Here is a 25,570-nt window from a genome sequence, read left to right as displayed (position 1 = left end):
CACAAGTTCTATCCAGTTTTGGTGTTTTGGGTTTTTTTTTTTTGGGGGGGGGGTCCCTTTTTGGAAAATGGAAGAAAGTGTGAAAGGCTGTCAAGAATGATCTAAGTTTGGAGAAATCTTTTTTCCAAGTGAGAAGTCAGAGCTTAACTGGATATGAAAAGGCCCCGCCTTCACAGTGGGGGTGTGACAGCTACTGCACAGGGGCAGGAGAGCCCATAAAGTTGCCAGGGACTCACCAATGGAGGCAAGTCTACACGGCAGTCTCTCCTAAAGGCGCACGAGGAGATGCCACCTGCCTACAGTATCTGGGCAGTAGTTTTGGTTGGGTAGAGAAGCACCAGGGGCTCAGCCTGCTCGTGTGTCAGCCAGAGAAAACGTTTTCAGAGTGGTAGAACGGATATACAGCCCAAACTACTGAGTGGCTAACTACTTCCTGTTTGCTCTTAAGCTTCTTCAAGAAGAGTTTGTTTTGTTGTTTTCAACTCCTGTAAATATTGAAAGCAAAATGTAGTACCTCACAGAAGTTTATCTTCTTTTTACAGTTCAGCATATACTTATACATGACTCAGCACGATGAATTGTGACACCAACTTCCTGAACTTAGGCCAAATTCACAGGTTTAGGGCACAGTCTTCTACAAGATGAACCTGCTTCAAGTTCAGGATTCCCAGGCCACACTTACACTTGACCAGGTGGCTCCCAGTTTGGGGGTTTCCACCATTAAGTTGAGGTTTGGTAACTCACTTAGAACACTGCACAGAACTCAGGAAGGCACTAAGATCACGGTTTCATTCTGAAGAAAGCATGTGATTTCGAACCAGCGAAGGAAGACACATTGGGGAGGTTCCGAGGGTCCCAAATGTGATGCTTCTTATACCAGCAGGTGACATTCCTGGCACAATGATGTACACTGGCACGGTGCTGCAAAGCTGGTACACTCGTTTAGGCTTCTACAGCCCCCATAAAGAGTGTGTGTGTGTGTGTGTGTGTGTGTGTGTGTGTGTGTGTGTGTGTTTGTGTGTGTGTTTCCATCAGCTACCTGGTCTCTAGAACCTTATCAACATACCACACGGTTGACTTTCTAGTGTTGTCAACCCATGTTCAGGCATCTTGTTAGAATAAACTACCAGCTTCCAACCATAAATGATTCCCATCACGTAGGAGAGTCCAAGGATGTAGAGGCTGTTTCCCAGAACATGGATCAGAATAGCTGTCTATATTATCACATATCTGACAGTCCTATTCACAGGCATAAAATCTCCTTCAGAATGAAGACTGCTCCCATGAAAGTCTGATCAGAAGCATGCTAGATTGGAAATGACCCACATTCTTTAAGCAGGTAGTTGGATTCCAGGGGAACAGCTAGTGGAATGCTACTTGGCAAAACAAACAGAAAACTACGAACTGAGTTAAGATGGATAAACATCATAGTGCTTTACGTACAACATGACTATACATTGTGAGTCTATATGACACTATGGAAAAGGGAAAAGTAAAAGGACAAAGAACAATGGTAGTCAGAAGTCTGGGGGAAGTGTTACTTACAAAGGGCCACCACAGGGAAATCTTGGGGCTGCATACTGTCATGATTAACTACATTAACATTGAATCAAAGAATAACAATACAGAGGGCAGAAAGAAAGGTGCTAAGGTAGTCTTGAAGTTGAGAACTTCAAATAACTGAAAAAATATTTTGACATGATACACCAGCTGGGTGCCAGGGCATGCATCCAGCTAGCTAGGAGGCTGAGGAAGGAGGATCCCTTGAGCCAGCCTGGGCAGTATGCAAACCCCCATTTCAAAAACATACAAGTGATATATTCAAGGTGTTTTTGTCCCTCATAAAGATATAAGTCAGATATATCATTAGTAAATAATAAATAGAAAAAAACAAAGAAAAAAGAAAGAGAAAAGAAGGAGCAAGGGCCGGGCATGGTGATGCATGCTTTTAATCCCAGCACTCAGGAGACAGAGGCAGGCAGATCTGAGTCCAAACCAGCCTGGTCTACAGAGTGAGTTCAAGGACAGCCAGAGCTATGTAGACAAACCCTGTCTTGAAAAAGAAAAAAAATGAGCTTGTTCAAGTGAAACAACTAATACCCTGTCGCCAATGATTCAGGCTTCACATGGTTGGCTATTATAAATAGAAGCAAAGCCTACAATGAGCCCTGTAGGATTGGACTGATGTAGATATCAACCCACAGTTTTTCTCTAGAAAACAAAAAACACACACAAACAAAAACAAAAAAGCTATTTTAGCTGGGTATAAAGGCACATGCTCATAATCTTAGTATTCGGGAGCCTGAAGCAAGAGGACTAAAATTTCCAGTACAGCTTGGGGTAGATAAGGACAGGCTGAAAGTTTATGTGCTTGCTTACCCACTGGTTAGGAGTGATGGTACCACAGTAACAGTAAGCACACATACTTAGTTTCTACATGATTTCATATACAAGCTGAATTATAGCTGAGCATGGTGGCGCACATCTTTAATCTCAGCACTTGGGGGGCAGAAGCAGGTAGATCTCTGTAAGTTCAAGGCCAACCTGATCTACAAAAAAGATTCCAGGCCAGGTAGGACTACATAGTATTTCCCTACCACTATGGGAGGGAAAATACAAGGTGAGCTTTTAGCAGCCTTTGATTAAAATATAAGAATGTAAGGGGTTAGGGATTTAGCTCGGTGGTAGAGTGCTTGCCTAGCAAGCGCAAGGCCCTGGGTTCGATCCTCAGCTCAAAAAAAAAGAATGTAATAATGGGACATATTAGAGCTAGGCATGGGGACACACACTTTTAATCTCCAAATCTGGGTGGCAGAGCAGGTAGACCTCTATGAATCTGAGGTTAGCCTAGTCTACACAGAGTTCCAAACCAGACAAAGAGACACAATGAGACTGTCTCAAAAACCAAACAAATTACAAAGAGCAAGACGAATGTAGAGCAAGGATGCAGCTCAGGACTCAGGCCTATAATCCCAGTATTCCTGAGTAGAAGACTGGAGGAACAAAAGGACCAGAAAGTCAATGTCATCCATAAGACTAGACCTATTTTTGCTTCAAAAACAAAAAGAAGTACTGCAAACAAGATTCATTACATGATCGTTGCTGTGGTACAGTTATATAGTGCACTAACTAAAGAAAAAGCTGGGTCAAGGCTAGATGGGAATTCTCACATTTTCTTAATTCTTAGAAATCTACAATTATCTCAAAATAAAAAAACAACAACAACAAAATAGGACAATCTTTAAGCTTTATTTGTGTTTTAAGCAAGATAAACTGCAAAAAGCATTGTGTCCAAACTTAAAAGCATCACACAATCTCCCTCAATTTCCCACGTGGGGACAAGGCAGAACTTGTCAGTCTCAAAGATTACTGAGGGATTCAATCAATCAAGTTGTCAAAATTGTTCAGAAACAATATGCTCACATACACATCTTTAATGCCAGCACTTGAGAGGTACAGGCAGAGGCAGTCTAGTCTACACAGTGAGTTCTAGGCCAGCCAGGGTTACATAGTAAGGTTGAAGCTAGTGAGATGGCCAGCAGCAGCACCTACCCCGCCTGAATCAGGCAGCTCACAAGTGCCTGCAACTCCAGTTACAAAGGTTTCAGAGCGCCCCCTGGCGTCCTCAGACACCCAAATGCACACACACACAGAAATGAAAACTAAAGAATCCTTACAATAAAAAGTAAGTACTTAAAGAAGGTTTCAAGTAATAAGAAGGTGCATGGCTCCTGAAGAATGACACCTGAGGTTATCTTCTGACCTCAACACATATGTGCACCTGTACATATATGAGCACACACATGAACACTACCCCTTCCTCCCGACCTGGCTTCGAGCACAGCCAAGGTTGGCACGGAGCACCTTGCTCCTGGCATCATCAAAACACTACACTTTACAATGTGCTTGCCTAGATGCCAAAGCTTCGGGCTCCTTTCCCAGCACTAGGCAAACACCAAAAGCAAAATCCCACCTCTGTGGATACTTTGGTATGTAGGATTGCTAGGGAATAAGGTAAGGATTATTCTTTCCATTGGGCACGGTGGAGCACACCTTTAATCCTAGCACTCCAAAAACAGAGGCAGGCAAATCTCTGTGAGTTCAAGGTTAGCCTAGAGTGAGTTCTAGGATAGCCAGGGCTACACAGAGAAACCCTGTCTTCAAAAACCAAAGACAAAAAAAAACCCAAAAAACAAAAAACAACAACAACCCAAAAAGAATTATTCTTTCTATAGATTCTGTCATTTATTTGTTTATTTTGGTTTTTAAAAGGAAGTCTAGAATTGAAGCCCAATCCTTTGAACAAAATGCCATTGTCTCCACTGCTAAGCAGCCACTGCAATAAAATAAAAAATGGCCTTCTGGACCCACTTTCAATAAATTGCAGAGGCACACTTTCTCAAGTTAACTTTATTAACAAAAAGTGCAAGCTCTTAAAGAAAAAAGAGTCAACTAGGAGTCACAGCATCGAGCAAGCCATCAAACATGGAGTGAACCATCATCACTGGAACAACAGGGAGAGCACTCTCGTGGACATACATCCATGCTGCTTCAATAATCTCTTGGTCAACTTTAAGTGCAGCTTCCATAAACATGTAATAGTTCAAACACAAACACGGGAGCACAACGGCAAAGTTTGGCAATCATTTGGGGTTTGGGCTAATTGGGAATATGAGAGAAAGCCTTACACACAGTTTCATGTTGATGTAAGACTACACTATACATAAATCTTTAGATGCACTCACTGAAGCAAAGTCCAGCCAATGGAAATAGTTTAAAAATATTAGCTGCACTACAGTAGTGTTTCAGGAAGCAGAAAAGATGAAAAAAATCTTTAAGTGACCTTCCATGTCTTCACAGAACCAATCCACAGTGAGTTAACTCATTTTAAATGACACCTGTAAAGGTCAGACAACTGAATGAAGTTGTGTCATTAACCAGTGTGCCAGCACGCCAACAAACGAGAGAAATAAATAAAAGTTAGGCTAGCATCATATTTCAAAGAGAAGAGTCAGTCTAGTGTTGCTATAGTTACTCAGGGAAAGTATCCACTGAGTAGAATCTGTTCATAAGCAAATTTTCTGTTCACTATTATACAGGCCCTAATGAAACTACAAACTACTGAAAACTTAAAACACAGTCATCTAAACCATGAGCCAAAGACAGAAGAGCACTAACGCTGAACAAGTCTCGGAGTCACACTCTGCCTCCGGGTGCTTTCGGCACTTCGAAGGCTCTCTGTACTGCAGACAAGCTGCCTTTGTTAATGCGCTAATTTGCTAAGTTAATGGAGCACTACACTGTTAGTTCATTATATGAGAAGGAACTCTTCCCCCTTCCTCTTTCCCCATGCACTATTACTGTCTTTGTATTAGAACTCCTTCTAACAGGTAGAGAAGGCAAACAAAGGACACTAAATCTGATCATCTGACTGCTGACAATTTTGAGCACCAACTTCCACCAAATTTCAGGGCCCAGGTAGCTTGAAACTCGGTTCTCGTGTCTGGCAATTACCTTCCACCACTTTCATCGGTACTGAAGTGGAGATTTTCAGGGTCAATTTGTTCACCATCAGGAAAACTGGAATGTGAATCTAAGGAAAAAATTGAAAAGAAAACAAAACAAAAACAAATATCAGAAGGCATGTTTTCTTTGCCCAGGTCTTTTGTGATCTTACCAAATGTTTGACAGACTGATAAAGATGTGCTAGGTGGAGAACAAGCCTCTGTCTTCAGAGAATTTGTGATTTAAGTTGAATGTAAGGAAGGAAGAAAAAAACAAAACAGGTAGAGACACCCACAATTAGAAGAGGAAAGCCACAGCAACACCTCATCCTTCTGGAACACTACCTGAGAAACAGAGATGGCGACACTCTCCAGCCTCAGAGTCCATGGACACAGATGTTCCTCCTCACACAACTCAACTGCCCGTGCAATCACCACTGCAGAATCCCTCTAGCACTCAAAGCAAGCTGCCTCAAACCCGGCCACTTCTTTAGAAGCAGAGGGAATTGCTGAAGATGCCAGAGTATATGAAACCATCAAATACTTGCCACTGTACTGAAAAGGGAACCCCCAGCATAAGCCTGGTACCTCACAATGCACTTTCCTTTTATACTGTATCTGTTTACTTTCAGTCTGTGCATGAGAAATCATCCCATCAAGCACAGAAAATCAAGCTAGTCTAAAAGAGGAAGGACCAGGGAGATGGCTCAGTCAGCACAAACGCTTGCTGTTTGTCTGACAACCTTAGTTAAATCCTTAGAAATGGATTTGATGGGACACATCTGTAAGCCCAGCATCCCTATGGGAAGATGGGGCAGAGACAAGAGTCACCCAGAATCACAAGGCCACCTAGTCTAGAGTCGAGTGCAAGGGCAGAAACAAGAGGACTGCCACAAAGTGAAGTGGAGGAGAGAACTGACTCCCTGCAGTGGTCTTCTCAGCTCCATAAAGTCGCTGACAGACACAACCCCATACTCACATACACAGGACCTTTTCTAAGACACAGGGCTGTCCTAGAACTTGCTCTGTAAATCAAGCTGGTCTCAAACGCAGAGATCTGCCTGCCTCTAAATCAGGAGTGCTAGGATTAAAGTCACATACTACCACTCCTGTCACAAATAATTTTTTTGAAGGGAAAAATATTAACAGATTTCTCTTGTTCAGTTTTTTCCACTAAGAATTCTTTTCTGAGGGAATATGAAGGAATAAAAAACTGATTCCAGGATTTGTATGTATACATAAGAAATAAAAGAGGTTTTTAAAGTTACAGCATGTGGGGGCTGGAGAGATGGCTCAGAGGTTAAGAGCACTGACTGCTCTTCCAGAAGTCCTGAGTTCAATTCCCAGCAACCACATGGTGGCTCACAAACATTTGTAATGAGATCTGGTGCCCTCTTCTGGTGTGCAGTCCCACATGCAAGCAGAATACTGTATACATAATAAATAAATAGATCTTGAAAAAAAAAAAGTTACAGCATGCTAGAAAATAGACAAAGTTCTGATGAGAGGTAAAAATACAAAACAAAACTAAAAAGCCCTTCACATGAAAACCCCCCTTCACATGAAACTTTCACAGAGACTGGCAGCACTTCCTATGACAGGGGGCAGGCTGAGTATTTAAGTGCTAGAGCTCACCCACTGTCCCTGCTGAAAACTCTTTGTTCTGAAGTATCCTTGGCCACAAGCTACACAACACCAGGCTGCAGGCTTTTCCACACAGGAAGTGGCACTCAGGTGACTAACTGGCCAAACATAGCCTGACAACTCTCTTGGTACTTACCATATCATCTACCATAGAATATTCTCTCACAACTGACAGTGATTTTTTAACAAGATGAACAAGCAGAACAGAGTGAGCAGAGACAGCAGCCGAGGCAGAAAGAGCAGCAGCAGTGATGCTTTTATGAACCTGTGTAAAATGACAACATGGTGTACCTTCATCTGGGGCCTGAGCCAGGAATGGATCATTGAAAGAGCCTATGCTGGTGTGCTCTTCCTGCTCCTCGTTCTCAGTGTCACATTCAATGTCGCTGTCACTGCTCATTCCTGGCAGGCGGAAGGGGAGAACAGGTCTGGTAAGAATCCACTGTTTGGTGACAGGAAAAGGAAGCTTGTATGTACTGAGCTGAGGCCCTATTGAACAGCAGCCACACAAACTCCAGTCCTCTGCAGAGCGTTTAGAAGCATCACTTGAATTCTTTTCCCCACAGAACCGAGGACCCCAACCCTTGAAAGTTCTGTGAAGCCAGTATTAATTTCGGAAAAGTGAGAAAAAGTTTTCCACATTAAAAACTTCCTTAGCAAGTTGTAAAAACAAAATGAACCAACAACACCCCCACCCCACCCCACCCCACCCCGCAAACAAACACTCTTTCAATCTGGTTTATTATAAGGACTAATAGTCTCCAGCCAAAAATATTCACAAATACCAGTGTAAGTAATAGAAATGCATAGAAATTCCAAGAATTCTAGTAGTAAATGGTTTCAAATCTATTTGTCTCTCTCATATTTATATGTATAATCAATGTTGACTTTAGAGACTCAATTATATATTTTTCATTAACACCTAGTAATTATACACAGGGTATAGTATGTCACTTTAATACCTGTTTATAATACGTAGTGACCAGGACAGTTGACATATCTACCATCTTAGCTGTATATCGTTTGTCTGTGCTGGGAACATTCAAATCCTCTCTACTAGCTATTATAAAATGTTATATTAATCACAGTCGACCACAGTTATCCTACTGAACTTTGGAACACTGTAAGTTATTCCTGCCGCTCAACTGTTTCTTTATGTCCATTAAATATCCTCACTTCATTCTCCATAAACACTCAACCCTCTTCCAGGTTCTGGTAGCCACTGTTTTATTTTGTGCTTCAAGATCAACTTTTTAACTTCTCTATACAAGTGAGAAAATGTGTTATTTTTTAGTTTTGTGCCTACTTTAATAAAAACAATATTTAATAAAACAATACTCTCCAGTTCAATCCATGTTCCTGCAAATGATGTGATTCATTCATTTTTAAAGCTCAATAGTGTTCTATTGTATACAGCTTCCCTACCACGTATGGAATATACTTTCTGTCCTATCGGACAGCAGTGGTACACACCTTTAATCCCAGCACTTGGGCGGTAGAGGCAGGCGGATCTCTGAGCCTGGCCTAAGCAGCAAGTTCCAGGACAGCCAAGCTACCCAGAGAAACCCTGTCTCGAAAAACCACACTTTTCTGTCCCTTCTGCAGTGTACGCCGAGCCTTCAGTTTGTATTAGAAGTTAACAGCTGGGGCCAGCCCCCCCCCCCCCATCATGGCTTCCTATAATGTCTCTGTCGCTGCAGGAAGAGGCTTCTTTGATGAAGTACAGGTAGGTAAGAGCTACATTTATCTTCGGGTACAAGGATAAGTATTTAGAATGCAGTTACAATTGTGCTAGTTTAGGGATGTGGCAGTAGGACTCTAGGGCCCAAGGCCTTACCAGCCACAGGTGCTGGCTAGATTTACAGTACCAAGCATGAAATCCCCCCCTAGTAAGAGGGCCTTAAGACAGCTGTTGGTTACTCCCAGGATATGAAGTGCCACTACCATACCATGTCGGACATCTTACTATCTGGTCATTGTTGTGGTGTGTAGGTGTCACAGCTAGATAGGACTACCCATTTTTTCTCCCTGGTAATGTCTTCTGGTGCTGTAAGAGTCTTCAGGGAGGAGGCTTCCAATTCAGTTCCAGTTCCATTCCTCCAAGTCTTCTTTCTGAAGTGTGTGGTGTGCAGGGTTTTTTTTTTTGTGGGGGGGGGAAGGGTGTGTGTGTGTGTGTGTGTGTGTGTGTGTGTGTGTGTGTGTGTGTGTGCGCGCGCATGCGCATTTGGACTCTGAGGATCAAACTCAGGTCATCAGGCTTGGCAGCAAATGCCCTTAACGGGTCATCTCACCAGCTCCAAAAACTAAAAATCTCTTTGAGAGAACACAAAATAAAAAACACAAGTCTGCCATAAGTACAAGAAAAGAGTAAGAAGGGCCCTTAGATGATGGAAAAAGGGAACCAACTCCCTTAAGTAGATTCCTCTGACCTCCACATGGGAGCCGTTGGCACATCACATAGAGTACACACAAACAAGCATAATTTTAAAAATTAAAAAAGAAACAGCAGGGAACTTTGTGTTTATGGCAGGCTTGTTAAGAGAACAAAATTGTTAAACTAAGGTCAGCAGTGTCTCCAAAGGCTTACACACACCAAGCATGCGTTCTGGCTTTTAGCTCATGTGCAGCCTTTAGGTTTGGAATTTAAACCCAAGGTTCAAATCTCAGGAATTTACCACAAGAACTGTGAAAACAGTAGCTACTGCTATATGGATAAGCAAATGCAGACACCTTCTTGGGAGGGAAGGCTCTCACTAACAGCAATAAGCTCTGGACAAAATCATGCCATAGCTACTTAAGGACTCTGAAGACCGACCGCACAGCAGTAGGAATATTGCTGCAGTCAAACGCTGAAGCAACAGCCAACTCAGGTTTTATGATGTCATCGAAAAATGTCCAGGATGAACCCCTACCCCTGGATCAGCCACAAATGTCCACGACACAATCCAGAACGCAGAAAGTGCATCCATAATCAATGCCACAGTGACACACGCACTGGGGCTCTCTAACAAGACTTCCAGATCTGTCACAAATGCTCACTGTCAAAGAATTCTAAGGAAGTTTCTAGGACAGATCACAAGAATAACTGGGGAAGCAGGAGTCTCAACAACGGTGTGAAAACAATGCAGCCGGGCAGTGTGGTGCACGCCTCTATTCCCAACTCTCAGGAGGCAGGCAGGCAGATCTCTGTAAGGTTGAGCCTAGCTTGGTCTACAGAGTGAGTTCCAGGACAGCAAGAGCTCTACACAGAGAAACCCTGCCTTGAAAAAACCAAACCAAACCAACAAGCACCCAAACCAATGCAAACAATGTACATGAAGCAAGAAAAATTTAAATTTAAAAAATTTTCCACCAAAGAAAACTGTAGGGAGGCTGGAGAGATGGCTTAGTAGTTAAGAGCACTGACTGCTCTTCCAGAGGACTGTGGTTCAATTCCCAGCACCCACATGGCAGTTCATAACTGTCTGTAATTCCAGTTCCAGGGGACCTGGCACCCATGGCAACACACACACACACGCACGCACACACACACACACACGCACACGCGCACACACACGCGCGCGCGTGCACGCACACACACGCACACACACGTGCACACACACGCGCGCGCACACACACACGCGCACACACGCGCGCGTGCACGCACACACGCACACGCGCGCACACACATGCGCGCACACACACACACTCCCCTGTATGTTTTCAATCATCTAGGTAGCGTTTCTTCTTAAATGTTCAGAATATAAAGTTTGCACCTGGGTGTTCTTAAATGTCTCAACTTTTTTTTTCTGTTTTGAGACAGGGTTTCTTTGTAACAGCTCTATCTATCCTGGAACTCACTTTGTAGACCAGGCTAGGCTTGATCCCAGAGATCTGCCTGCCCCTGCCTGCTGAATGCTGGGATTAAAGGCACACAGCACCACGGACCAGCCTCTCCACTTTCATAAAGAACACATGCATATGAAACATGCTTGCTCAGAAGAGGTATATACAAGGACTCCCTTTTTTGGTTTGTTTTTGAGACAGTCACAGTCTCATTCCATTGTCCAGTTTGGCCTAAACTAATAACAGCTCAGTGTGACCTCAAACTGTGGTAATCCCCCTGCTTCAGCTCCCCAAGTACTAAGATTACAGACATGAACCACAATGCCAAACAACACAACAAACCCTAGCTCCATCTAGACTGATTCTCCAAATTGCAGTTACACACCTGACCTTTTAGTACTATTCACTCACTGATGGTGCTTATGAGACATTATTAACTATAAGATGTATCAGAAATATCACAATGAGAAAAAAAGATCTGTAGTTATAACAAATTCTGAAAGGGTCTATGTCAGCCAGCTGAAGCCAGATGAAGAGACATATCTCTTAACAATATCAGATGCTTGAAATTCACAGAGAAGCAGGCAATTTGGTTTTTATCTACTAACAATTTACAGCTGCTCTTCTCACCTCCTTCTAAAGCAGTGGTTCTCAACCTTCCTGACGCTGCAACCCTTGAATACAGTTTCTCATGTTGTGGTGACTCCCAACCATAAAATTATTGTTGCTACTTCATAACTGTATTTTTGCTACTGTTTTGAATTGTAAATATATGCTATGCAGGCCATCTGCTATGTAACCCTGTGGGGGTCATGACCTATAGGTCGAGAGCCACTGTTCTAAAGGACACTTACCATTGTGTTAGAGTCCTTCCTCCCTCTTCTGCAAGGCTGTACAGAGTAACAAAGTAGGACCAAATGACTGGAGTTTGCCAATTTCCCTTGAAGGTTGAACAGTAAGATACAAGATGAGGGGCTGGAGACATGGCTCAGAGGTTAAGAGCACTGGCTGCTCTTCCAGAGGTCCTGAGTTCAATTCCCAGCAACCACATAGTGTCTCACAACCATCTACAATGGGATCCGATGCCCTCTTCTGAAATAAAGGTGTATATGCAGATAGAGCACTCATACATAAAATAAATAAATAAATCTTTAAAAAAAAAAAAAAAAAAGATACAAGATGAAGTTAGGAAGTTGCTGACTGGCTGAGAAAGGTTTTCCTTGTTGATGGTGATACAGAGAATAAACAACCCACTCCAGAAATTCCAGGATGTGATTCAGAGTTCTTACCAAAACTGCAAGTGAAGCAACTATCTTGTCACTTTCAGAAAAGCTAAGCCAATTCACTGAGACTGCGAATTCAGAGATGACACAGGCAGAAAAAACAAAACAAAAGTACAGGCTCACACCTGTAATCCCAGCATCAAGAGGCTCAGGAGGCAGAACTGCTGTAGAATATTATTTTACAGTGTGTTAGTTGTTCATGTTGCATTGTTTAACTCTGGGAAGCTGTGTTACTTTGCCTGTCTGTCTAAAACACCTTATGGTCTAATCAAGAACTGAACAGCCAATAGCAAGGCAGGAAAAAGGATAGGTGGGGCTGGCAGGCAGAGAGAATATGTAGAAAGAGAAATCTGAGAGGAAAAAAAAAGAAGTAGGAAGAGAAGGAGACAACTCCAGGAATCAGCCACCCAACAAGAGTAATATTTACAGAAGTAAGAGAACAGGAAAAGCCCAGAAGCAAAAGGTAGATGGGATAATTAAAAGTTAAGAAAAGCTGTCAAGAAATAATTCAAACTAAGGCCAAGCATTCATAATTAAGAACAAGCCTCCATGTGATTTATTTGGGAGCTGGGTGGTGGGCCCCTCAAAAGAGCAAAAACAACAACACTTTTTATGAGTTCTCAGCCATTCTGGGCTACAAAGAGTGAAAACCTGTCTCAAAATGGGTGAGTGGAAGGCAGGTGCTAGAATGGAGCTCTGCTGAAGTCCTGGGTCCATTCCAAACACAGCATAATATAGGCATATGACTCATGTCTATAATCCCTGTACTTGGGATCAAGAGCACTTATCACCCAATATTATCAAAGGCTATTAACCAGTCTCTCCAATATTTAATCAGTGTTTTTAATGTTTCTCTGCCCTTCTCCTTCTATCACATATATACAGCATACTTTAAAAAAGCTACAGTTTGGGCTGGAGAGATGGCTCAGAGGTTAAGAGTACTGACTTCTCTTCCAGAGGTCCCGAGTTCAATTCCCAGCAACCACATGGTGGCTCACAACCATCTATAATGAGATCTGGTGCCCTCTTCTGGTATACAGACCTACATACAAACAGAACACTGTATAAATAATAAATCAATAAATCTTTAAAAAAAAAAAAAAAAAAGCTACAGTTTGTTTTATTAGTAACTACAGCCCACTATGCAAGGGACTCTCAAGAACTATCACCCCTGGTCAGATGATTATGCCGACCAGTGGTCTTTCATTGGGGGTGATTTTGTCTCCCAGAAAACATTTGGTAATGTGTGAACACAATCTGGGTTGTAACTAGTACCCAGTGGTTTAAAGCTCTGGGGTTGCTATTAAGCATTCTAGGCAAAGAACAGCCTCCCTACAAAAATAACCATGTCCAGAATGGCAACCGTATCAAGGCAGAGATAGCTCCAAACCAGATAGCAGGTTCAGAAATTGTTCCAGAACCAGCATAAATTCAGAATCAGGCAAACTAGAAGAATTTTATAAATGACACATAAAGAAGTAGTTTGTAATTCCAACACATGCTGTTAAGATTTCTTGTCTCTATAATTTATTATTGGTATGTGCACAGACATTTGGAAAGTAGCTAATTTCCAAAATTCCTTCCCCAAAAGTTAGCAGTAATATTTCTTTAAAAAATAATTCTTGGGCTGAAGAAATGGCTCAGAGGTTAAGAGCACTGACTGTTCTTCTAGAGGTCCTGAGTTCAATTCCCAGAAACTACATGGTAGCTCACAACCATCTGTAATGAGATCTGGCGCCCTCTTCTGGCCTGCAGACATACATGCAGGCAGAACATTGTATACATAATAAATACATAAATCTTTAAAACAAAATTCTTAAAATTTTATTTTAGAGTTATTTGTGCCTGTTTGCATGTATGTGCACATGTCCACAGTGGCCAGAAGAGGGCACTAGGTCCCTTGGAATGACAGGGATGCTGGAAACCAAATCAAGGTCAAGATTAATTGGGCTTATGATTCCAGAGGGTTAGAGTCTGCAAGAGCAGTATATGCTCTTCACCATTAGGCTATCTCTCCAGCAGTAACATTTCTTAATGTTTTAATCATCAACACAGTGAAGATATGTTTTACTTAATCTCTCCTACTGAGAGAATGAACAGTGGAGGACTACCATTTAAGAGCAAAGACCAACACATTTAGTGCTAAAAAGGTCAAGGGATGACTCACTAAAATATTTCCCTTTATAAGTACAAGAATCTGAATTCATCCCCAGAACCCATGGGGGAAAAAAAAATCAATATAGTCAAACTGGTGAGAAGCCATCAAAAAGGAGGAAGACAGCTGTGGGAAGCCAAAAAAGCCCTGAGTGAATGTGTATTATCTGACATGGGCATAGCCCATGCCTCAGACCTATGGGATTGGCATAGCTTTCTCCCTGGGGTGAGGCTCACAGGCATGGCCAAGCCTTCCTCTGGTCATAGTGCAAATGTTGACAGCGTGTCTAAGTATGAGAGCTTACAAATAACTGACCGGTGTGTGAAAAAGCTAGCAACTACAGTTTCCCCCTGGATGTTTGCAGCTGGAGACTGCTGGCCTACTGAGACTAAATCCTCCATTTATTATGTAACTCCTGCACAAAATAAATGGACTGAAGTTCCAGGTTGACTTGTAGTTGGAGCCATCCCATCAGAGTGCACATAACCCATCTTTTCTCTATGTGTGTCTGTCCTTGTTTCATTCCCTGTATTTATGCAGGGAATATCCAGGACCAAGCTGTGTGGAACCAGCAGACATATCTGTGGTGGGCTGAATAAGAATGGCCCCCATAGGCTCATATGCTTGAATACTTGGTTCCCAATTGGTGGAACTATTTGGGAAATGATTAGGATATGTGGGCTTGTTGGAGGACAGGGTCACTGAGGGTGGGCAGGCTTTGAGGTTTGGAAAGTACCACTCCCAGTGGGCTCTCTGCCGTTCCTGCTGCCAGGTCTTCACTTTGCCATCATGGACTCTAACCCTCTGGAATCGTAAGCCCAATTAAACTCTTTGTTTCATAAATTGCCTTGGTCATGGTGTTTTATAACAGAAACAGAAAAGTATCCAAGACAATACCCAAGGTTGTCCTCTGCACACATGTGCAACTCCCTGCCATGTGCATTGAAAAAAGAAAGAAAACCCCAAAATGCCACCATACACCTGCTCTCCTACAGGACAGCCAGAAGCAATATGCTGCACCTATATATCCAGTTTGAACAACAGCTCATCAATGATTGAAATTCAAATGAAGAGGAAAGTTATGGTTTCACTGGGAGAAACCAAAATATCTTTGAAAGCCGTTATTCTTTTCTGCTAACTTATAAAAGATATAGCAAAGGCAATGGACACAGCATTGTCTTAAGAAACTTCTACTGGTAAAAATAACCAAGTATCTTATTTGTTATAAGGTAAACAATCTTGGAAGAAATATTAAAAATTATAACTGAGGTTAAGTTTGTAGAGCTGAAGTAGATTTTTATAGGGAATTTTATAAATAGTTAAAGTGAGGAATTTTCCTGTAAGAGCAAAGGAAGCCTGGAGGATTGACTCAATGGTAAATGGTGAGAACCTCTATTACAGAGGAACTAACATCAGTTCCCAGGACCCACAATCAGGCAGATCAGCCTTCAGCCCTAGTGTGATCTAATGCTGGTGGCCTCCACACATAGACACACATACATATGCATGATGCAAAATAAATTTAAAAAACAGCAGTTTGCAGACATTAATCAAAGCTGACTTCAAATAAAAGATTAATAGTATTCTAATTAACTGTTGTTTTTTTTTTTTTTTTAAGATTTTTAGTTTCATTTATGTGTATGTGTCTACATGAGTGTATGCCATGCATGTGCAGGCATCCCTTGAGGCCAGGAGAGCCTATATGAACTCCCGGAACTGGAGTTTCGGGCAGTTGTAGCCACCAAGTATTTACTCTGGGAACCAAATTCGGATCCTCGGGAAAGGGAGTAAGTGCTGTTAATGACTGAGCCATTTCTTATCCCCTAATCAGCTGTTTAGGGGACACATGTCTCCTATAATATTGTATCTCGGTCATTAATCAAAATTCAGTGATTGGCAAGTAGGTGTACATTACTGACGAAGTAGATGAACTATCTGCAGTTCTGGAGATTTTGCACTTATGTTATTTGGTAAGGTATGTTCTGTCTTCTTTTTTCCCCTTCCTTTCTTTTCTTTTGGTCATTTTTTCTTTTTCTTCGTCTTTTTTCTTTTTTTTTTTTTTTTTTGAGACAAGGTTTCTCTATAGCCTTGGCAGTTCTAGAACTAGGTAGACCAGGCTGGCCTCAAACTCAGAGAGATCTACTTGCCTCTGCATCCCAAGTGCTGGGATTAAAGGCATACGCCACCACACCCAAACTTATTTTTTAAAAAACAAAAACAAAACAGTGAAGGTCTCACTATGTAGCCCTAGCTGGACTAACTCAATATGTAGACCTGTTTGGCCTGTACCTCAAAGAGATCTGGCCACTCCTGCCTCCTAGTGTTGGGATTATTGACGTGTACCACCATGCCCGCCTAAGACAGACCCTTTTATGCAGTAACTTAACCTATTTTTGCTGTTTTCTGTATATAACATCCTTGTAAGTCACAAAAAGCGGCCAATTAATTTGGTGTTCAAACATGTCTGTTACATTTCTGTGATATTTTTACTAACCAATCACTTCCTACTATTACAGTCACTGAGAACTCGGTGTCTCCTGCTGGCTGACCCTCTGACTGTTCTTGCTCACTCCTCACCTTCCTCGGGGGCAGCTGATGCTCCTTCAGGAAGTGCGGGCTGTAACTCCCCAGCTTCAGAATGACTTTCCAAATCTGCCATCTGCATTCCTTCCAGGCGACCTCCTTTTGCATTAGCCCTCAAAGAGGGAAAAACATATTTTCAAATGTCTAATAAGTGACACAATAATCTGTATTTTCTTTTTTATTTGTGTATTGTACTAAATTTCCATTTTTAAAAATTTCACTTAAGATTCAGAATAAAAGGTTATGAAATGGCAGATTACCAAATCCTGTTTATGACAATGTGTGGATAGATATGCAAAATATTATCAGTAGGGGACAAAGACAAAGTATGCAGGATCTCTCTATTTCTTAAAATGGCTTGTTAATCACTATCAATTAAAATAGATATAAACAGTACTGTTGAAAGGCTGAGGGAAGCGTTAGTAAGAAATCAAGGTATACTACTGGTGAAGATAGTTACAGTTGCTTAATATACATAACAACAGAGAAGGAACAGCATACATGAAAAGCTGAAAGCAGCAGGGCTAAGTGAGGGCAGAGACAGAAACAAGGACATTTCTACTTACTGTTTTTCCCATTTTCACTGGGAACTCCTTAATTATAATTTACTTATTTACTTTATTACTACAAATGAAGCAAGGAGAAAGAAAAGCCACAGGCAGGAGAGCATCCACATGAAGCAGGCTGACACTGTATTCCTAACTAAGCTCATTGTGGTGTTTGAATGAGAACGGCCCCTCATAGGCTCCTATGTTTGAATGCTTGGTCCCCAGGTAGTGGACACTTTGGCAAGGATTAGGAGCAAGTGTGGCTCTGCTGGAGGAGGTGTAAAGCTCACACCAGGCCCAGGCTCTGTCTCTGCCTGTCTCTGTGTCTCTTCTGTAGCTTGAGGATCAGAGTGAGCTCTCAGCTACTGCTCCAGTATCATGCCTGTGTGTGTCCCACCATGGTGAGCACGGACTAACCCTCTAAAACTGTAAGCAAGCTCCCAATTAAATGCTTTCATTTGATAAGAGTTACCTTGGTCATGGTGTCTAGTTACTGCAATAGAACAGTAATTAAGATATTCACCTTCTACTTTAATGTCTTTTTTTTTTTCCTTTTTGGGAAAGCAATGAATTTCATTAAGGTTGCTTATAGCAGCATGGGTAAGGGTTTGTTTGTTTAGAGTATGGGCACCTTACCACTGAAGACTCTTTCTCTTCCTCATCAACAATTAACTATTTTTAAACTTGAAGGAGTGGGGGTGGGGGTAGGCGGGTAGCCACAGTCTGTACCTCCCACTTCCATGACAGGGTGTTGATGAGCCCAATCTTGTGTAGATAATTAAATTGCTGTGAAAGAACTTTGAACTTTTACACAAAATTTTATGTTCCATATGTGTGTATACGTTTATGTGTGTGTGTGTGTGTGTGTGTGTATGTATATATATATATATATATATATATATATAGTTTATGATTAACTGATACAGATATCTCTATAATAAATTAAATATGAAAGCTAGGAGACAGAGAGATAGACCAGTGTTTGAAAGCACTGGCTACTAGAAGACCCAGGTTTGATCCATATGGCAACTTACAAATGTCTGTGACTCTAGTTCTGGGAATCCAACACTCTCTTCTGGCCTCCACAGGCACCAGACATACATGCAGACAAAATGTCTCTCTCTCTCTATATATTTTTTTTCAAGTAAAATAAATAAATAAAAAAGGCAAGCTAATTGTATCTTTAACTTGAAAGAAATGTGTATATCAGGCTAGGTGATAGGGAAGGTAAGTTTCCTAATTGCCCCTCCCCTAGATGCCCCCTCTCCACCCTCCATACTAGGGACTGAACCATGATAATGGCAATGTATATGCTAAGATATGCTCTACCACTGAGCTGTATCTCTAGGCAATTTTGAAAATTTCATTTTGAGCCAAGATCTTGTAAGGTTGCCCACGGAGATCCCCAACTTTCAATCCTCTGGCCCTCAGTCTCCTCAGTAGCTGTGATACAAGAGTTCACCACCCTGCCAGGCTCTCTAGTGATTTTCTTTTCTACCGTTGAACCTTGAGTTAAAGACAAAATTAAACCTCTGTCTGACCTGGATTTGGTAATGAGCCAAACATAAGATGTTGGTCTTCCTATAAAGACCTTTCCAAAGTCTCCACAGAAAACTATTCCATGATTTAAATTAGAAATATATTTAATGTTTATGTAACAGATCAGCAGATGAATATTGATGGCTCAAATAACACATCCACAGACAATACATTCTTTTTTGTTTGTTTGTTTAGTTTGGTTTTTCGAGACAGGGTTTCCCTGTGTAGCTTTGCGCCTTTCCTGGAACTTACTCTGTAGTCCAGGCTGGCCTCAAACTCACAGAGATCCACCTGGCTCTGCCTCCCGAGTGCTGGGATTAAAGGTGTGCGCCACCACCGCCTGGCTGATAATACTTTCTTTAATCACTTTTTTTGGAATGGTTGTAAGTTTAATTGACATGATGTGTTTTGAATAAAGATAAAGATGCCAATCACCATTTATATTTTCTGGAAATTCCAAAATAGCATTTTAGAGAATGATTTCAGAAGATAGAAAATGAGTGAGATCAAAGCAGTGTTTTAAAAACAGGTAATGAACCCAGGCATGCGGCTCACGCTTACAATCCCAGCACTTGGGAGGCCAAGCCAGGAGGATCGAGAGCTGAAGATCTAGCCTGTGCTATATGAGACCCACTCTCAAAACAAACAAAAATAACAATAATACTCAATACAATTACTGGAAATACTTCACTCCACACAATCCTGTAACTCACTTATGACACATGACACAGCACACACACTCTGGAAGGATGCACAACTGATGAAAACAGGCAACATGTAAAGTTGAAGTACACACACATCTCCCAAGGCAAAGGCTGCTCAAGTTCTCCTGTTGTCAGGGAAAAAGAACCCTAAGCTAGCTGTGCTGGCTCATGTCTGTAAAACAGCACTCAGCAGGAGGGCTGCTGTCACAGGCAGGGGTTGAGGGTGGGCTAGAGAGAGGAGTGACAGAGTGCCACGGAATGACAGCATTTTTAAACAGAGTGACAATTTAATGCAATAAAACACTTAATGCAGGCTGGGGGTTTAGCTCAGTGGTAGAGCGCTTGCCTAGCAAGTGCAAGGCCCTGGGTTCTATCCTCAGCTCCAAAAAAAAAAAAAAAAAAAGAAAAAGGGGAAAAAAAAAACATAATGCATACCTCAAACATTACCAAAGTAGAAATAATTTTGTACATTATAATGTAGACTTCAAGTTCCAAACAATGAAAGAGTATTACTTACCCCAAGGCGACCATTTTCCTTCTTTTCTCAACAGTAGGTAAGCCATTGAAAACTGCAACCACCACAGCTTCAGAATCCAAAGCTTTGCATTGTCGATCTTCACTTTTGGGCAGAATATCCCCAATGATGCCATGTGTCAGGGCTCGGGGAGAGCTGTGTCTGCTCCCAGATTGAGAGCTTCCTGGGGAGCCTTCAGGAAGGAGAGAGATGATAATAAACATGAAAGTCTCTTAGTGTAGAAAATTACTTTATTTGCATAATTTCCTTAATTTTTAAGATTTTAAATGTAAGAGTAGTTTTGTCTGCATGTGTGAATGTGCACCATGTGTGCCTGTGTTAATGGAGGCCAGAAGAGGGCGTCAGATGCCCTGGAAGTAGAATTACAGATGGTTGGGAGTCACCATGTGGGTGTTGGGAATCGAACCCAGGTCCTCTGCACGAACAAAAAAGTGCTCTAAGTCAGGAGCCACCTTTCCAGCCTACTATATATACATTTTAAACTACGAAAAACTTCAAAATAAAATAAACATATATCCCAATCTTTTTGACTAGTTACTTAAAAATTGACAAGTCCAGAAAATCTAGTTGAAAACACTGTTCTGATTTGAGATCAAGAAACTTCAAATACTGGAGCCCAGAGGCACATGTCAGTAATCCCAGAACTAGGGAGGCTGAGACAGAAAAATCAAATACAGACAAATATATAATTAAAATCTTTTTTTTAAATCCAAAAATAAGACAAAAGAAAAACACAAACTTGTGAAAAACAAACAATAAAAGGTCCCACAAAATCAGAAGTTGAACTATAATTTTAGCATCTTTGGTGCCTTTCAAGGTTAAAGCTAGATCACATCAATTCCCAAGCATGTGCCCAGTAAAACTGTATTACGAATTCCTCAAATTTACCTTCAGACAAAGTTTGGCAGTCTCCCTGAGAAAGGCTATTTTCTCCAGAGTCCATAGCTCTTCGGAGTGACAGACTGCCTGCTATGGCCCGAGCTGACTTGGGTGAATTCTTCTTATTTATGGCTGCAAAAACATTTAGAAGCATTTCTGAATAATGTCACATAACTCACAATATAGTCAGAGAAACGTCTAATCCTCACTACACGTGGATGATTTTCTGCCTACAATGTCCAAAATAACAGGGCACTCTGTGGTCCTGACAGTTTATTTAGCATTCTGTGACAAAAATAATTCTATTTTGTTGCTTGTGAAACAGATTCTTAATAAGATTAACTATGATCTCATTTTTAGAAAGTTGTATTAATTAAGGCAATGAAGTGCAAACAAAAATATAATAACCCTCTAATGCAGTGGTTCTCAACCTTCCTAATGCTGCAACCCTTTAATAATTCCTCATGTTGTGGTGACCCCCAATTATAAAATTATTTTGTTGCTACTTCATAACTGTAATTTTGCTACTGTTATGAATTGTATTGTAAATATCTAATATTCGACCTCCAAAATGGTCATGACCCACAGGCTGAGAACCACAGCTATAATCTAAACAACTAGAAATTGTGCTTGATTAGATCAAAGGGATAATCAATGCTGAATTTGAAATATCATAATTGTAATTACTTCAAAATATTTGTGACCAAATAAATTATAACCAACGCAGTAGCAACAACAAAACATATAACCTAAAATAAAGGGGGCAGGGGACAGGACAGGACAAGGGAGCGGGTGTGACACAGGATGGGATAATAATGTCACCACCACAGCAAGGACTAATCAGCCATGCAGGCATACTACTCAAGAAATAACAAAACAATAAATAATAAAAAGACAGCAAGAAGCAGGAAGATTGTGAAGTCAGAGCCAGCCTGGGTTATATGAGACTATCTCAAAAAAACAAACCAAAACAAATAGAAAAGTACAACAGATTTATTGACAACAGGATTAGCAAGTTTGGCTTTGTCCTAATGAAGAATATGATAAAAATCACAAAATTTCAAAATAAACGTTAAAAACTACTCCTTGGGCTGGAGAGATGGCTCAGAGGTTAAGAGCACTGACTGCTCTTCCAGAGGTCCTGAGTTCAATTCCCAGCAACCACATGGTGGCTCACAACCATCTGTAATGAAATCTGGTGCCCTCTTCTGGCCTGCAGGGATACATGCAAGCAGAACACTGTATACAAAATAAATAAATAAATCTTTAAAAAAAAAACCCAAACAACAACAACAAAAAACTACTCCTTTTACAAACAACACACCCCAGAATTAAGCAGCCCCAAAGACTATACAACTCAGTGAAGTCCTGTACATTTAGAAGAGGGAACCTGTGGAACCTTGCATTAAACTTTATACTTTCAGTATTGAACATATTTTGTGCACTTATCTTACCACTAAAACCAGAAATCTATGACAGAATTAGAACTTTAAAATTAGTTTATATCCTTGATGTTTTCATTTGCAAGTTTTTATAATAAAGTTCATAAAATAAAAAAATCTATTTCTTTTACAATGTCAAAAAGACATTGTATTCAGAAATAGATTTAATGAGATATGCAAATAAAAAACTGCCATCCATTACAGAAAGAAAATAAGGACAGCATGAATGGCAGTTTTGTGTTCAGACTGAGTCAATATTCTTAAAGTAACACTTCTGAAATTAATATACAGATTTAACACAATCTATATAAAAATGTCTTTTTTTATTGTTGTTGTTTAAAAAATCATTATCTGGAGTCTGGCAAGCTGGCTTGGCTGATAAAGGCACTGTGGCCAGCTCTGACAGCCTGAGTTCAAAGCCTGGAACACACTGAGTGGGAGGAGAGAAACAACTCCGTTAAATTGTCCTCTGACCTCCACAAGCTCCTTCCCTAAGTAAATGTACATAATAATTAACAGGTTCCTAAAATTTCTATGAAAATGTAAGGGATCTAGAACAGCAAAAGCAATCTCGAATAGAAGACTGCCTCCCATACCCACTGCCAGGGATGACTCCAGAGCCTTGGGCTCACAGCCCACCACTGATCCTCAGCTCTGGAGTCAGGACTAAGTGGGCATGGCCACTCTCCTCTGACAGCTCCAGGGTTTAGCATCAATGTAAATCTCTTAAAAAACCCTAATGCTACCTCAAAAACAAGAAAAGAAAAGAAAAGAAAAGAGAAGAGAAGAGAAGAGAAGAAAAGAAAAGAAAAGAAGAGAGGAGAAGAGAGGAGAAGAGGGGAAGGAAGGTGAGGGGGGAGGAGATGGGAGGGGGAAGGGGAGGAGGGGAGAGGAGAGGAGAGGGGAGGGGAGGAGGGGAGGAGAGGAGGGGGGAGGGGAGGAGAGGAGGGAGGAGAGGAGGGAGGAGGGGAGGATGGAGGAGGGGAGGAGGAGGAGGAGGGAGGAGAGGAGAGGAGAGGAGAGGAGAGGAGAGGAGAGGAGAGGAGGGGAGAGGAGAGGAGAGGAGAGGAGAGGAGGAGGGGAGGAAAGGAGAGGAGAAAAGAGCAAGCAAGCGGAGAGGGGCAGTGTTGCAGTGAGGAATACCTCAAATCCTAGCACTGGGGAAGCTGAGACAGGAAGAATATCCTAACTTCAAGGACAGCCTGAATGGACTGCACAGTGAGCTCCAGGCCAGCCTGTTTTTGGTTTTTGTTGTTGTTGTTGTTTTTGAGACAGGGTTTCTCTGTGTAGCTTTGCGCCTTTCCTGGAACTCACTTTGTAGACCAGGCTGGCCTTGAACTCACAGAGATCCACCTGCCTCTGCCTCCCAAGTGCTGAGATTAAAGGCGTGCGCCACCATCGTATGGCCCAGCCTGGTTTATAGAGTGAGATCCAGTCTCAAGAAAGGTGGGTGGCTGGGGGGTGAGCACAGGAACACGTTGTAGGTAGAACTAGAATGTATGAGCCCCTCAGTCAAACACTGCTATGCCCCTCCACCATCACCACTGCCAGAAAGAAAATTCACAAAAAGAACCCCCAAAACAACTGGATGGTACCAGCATATGGACAGATTATCTATCAAAATTGCGAATCAATAAGCATTTCATATTTATGCTCTGACTTTAACAAGGGTGCCAAGACAATTCAATTGACAACGTGAGAAGATGTGGTTCTCCTTCCTCAGGGATTGTAGGTCTGCAAGGAGAGAAGGAGCTGAAGTGGAGAGCAGGGTTGGGCTGGCTCTGGATACAATGGAGACAGCCCCTTAGAAGATGATTTCAGTAAATCAGCTCAACTTTATTCCAGACTATAGAAAATATATGATTAGAAAATATAGAAGATTAGGGAGCCTAAGGACAAACCCTAATTTACATTAGGTGGCATGTTTCCATCATAAGGCTTCATATGTGGCAGCAGGGTCCTATAGCAAAGCTCCTAGTACAAGTCTTAATTACCATAGGTGCAGCAGGGGGAAAGCTTCTAGCAGGAAACTGAGCCAAGGGTCATACTAGAGATAAATCAGGCATCAAGACTGGGAGATAGCTTTCAGATAAGGTCAGTCCTCCAGGCATAGAGACATTCTCCAGGTAAGGGCAAGTAAAGACCATCAAGTCTCACTGGGGAGGGAGTCCCTCATGTTGTTGAGATTTGGAGAGAGCTGCCAGGCCATGACAGACTGCAACCTCCAACCATCAAGGCCTCCCAACAAGGAGGGACAAGAGCAAGTGTTACAGACAACATGGAGAAGCTGAATTCGTATGACTGGCGGAAATACAAAATTCTGCAGGTTTTGAAAATAGTATGACACTGTGGCAGTTCCTCAAAAAGTTAAAGATGGTTTCCATTTAGCCCAACAAGTCCACTTCTAAGAGTACACTCAAAATAAAGTACTATCTACATGGTAACATAATATATGTTCATAGTAACATCATTGATCATAGTTAAAAAGTGCAAATGTGTTATCTGTCAACTGATAGTGGATGAATAGTATGTGCACTATATAACAAAATATCTTTGACCAGCAAAAAGAATACATTATTATGAACTCATAATTTAACATGGATGAAGCTTGAAAGTATTTGGAAAATGGGGAAAAACACACACACAAAACCTCATTTGATCTGGCATCATGGTATATTACTGTAGAATATACAGTGTACCTCTTGTACACTGTAAAGATTTGTCACTCAAATTGTTTTAATAAAATGCTGATTGGCCAGTAGCCAGGCAGGACACATAGGCAGGGTGACAAAGCTAAGAATGCTGGGAGAGATGGATGGAGTTGCCAGCCAGATGCAGAGGAAGCAAGATGAGAATATCATACTGAAAGCCATGTGGCTAAACATAGATAGGAATTACAGGTTAATTTAAGTAGTGTAAGAGATCATTA

At 41.5% G+C, this 25,570-nt stretch overlaps 1 protein-coding gene across 5 annotated transcripts in view; it reads right to left on the bottom strand.

The window, feature by feature from the left end:
• Trim37 (tripartite motif containing 37) overlaps positions 1 to 25,570 on the bottom strand; it is a 138,832-nt gene that overhangs the window by 29,096 nt on the left and 84,166 nt on the right. For 4 of the 5 annotated variants that reach the window (XM_036195489.1, XM_036195488.1, XM_036195491.1 and 1 more), the window contains exons 20-24: positions 21,209 to 21,331; positions 20,303 to 20,492; positions 16,989 to 17,107; positions 7,440 to 7,550; positions 5,515 to 5,593 (exon numbers count right to left, since the gene is read on the bottom strand). In XM_036195489.1, coding sequence (XP_036051382.1) covers positions 5,515 to 5,593; positions 7,440 to 7,550; positions 16,989 to 17,107; positions 20,303 to 20,492; positions 21,209 to 21,331 — 622 coding nt within the window. Of the gene's footprint in view, positions 1 to 4,164; positions 4,899 to 5,514; positions 5,594 to 7,439; positions 7,551 to 16,988; positions 17,108 to 20,302; positions 20,493 to 21,208; positions 21,332 to 25,570 lie in introns of those variants that run through there. The other variant, XM_036195492.1, reaches the window with a different exon arrangement.

The sequence above is a fragment of the Onychomys torridus genome, chromosome 8, assembly GCF_903995425.1.
Source record: "Onychomys torridus chromosome 8, mOncTor1.1, whole genome shotgun sequence".
Taxonomy (NCBI): Eukaryota; Metazoa; Chordata; class Mammalia; order Rodentia; family Cricetidae; genus Onychomys; species Onychomys torridus.
The sequence above is the reverse complement of the archived record's forward strand: the minus strand, read 5'-3'. Positions and strand labels throughout refer to the sequence as shown.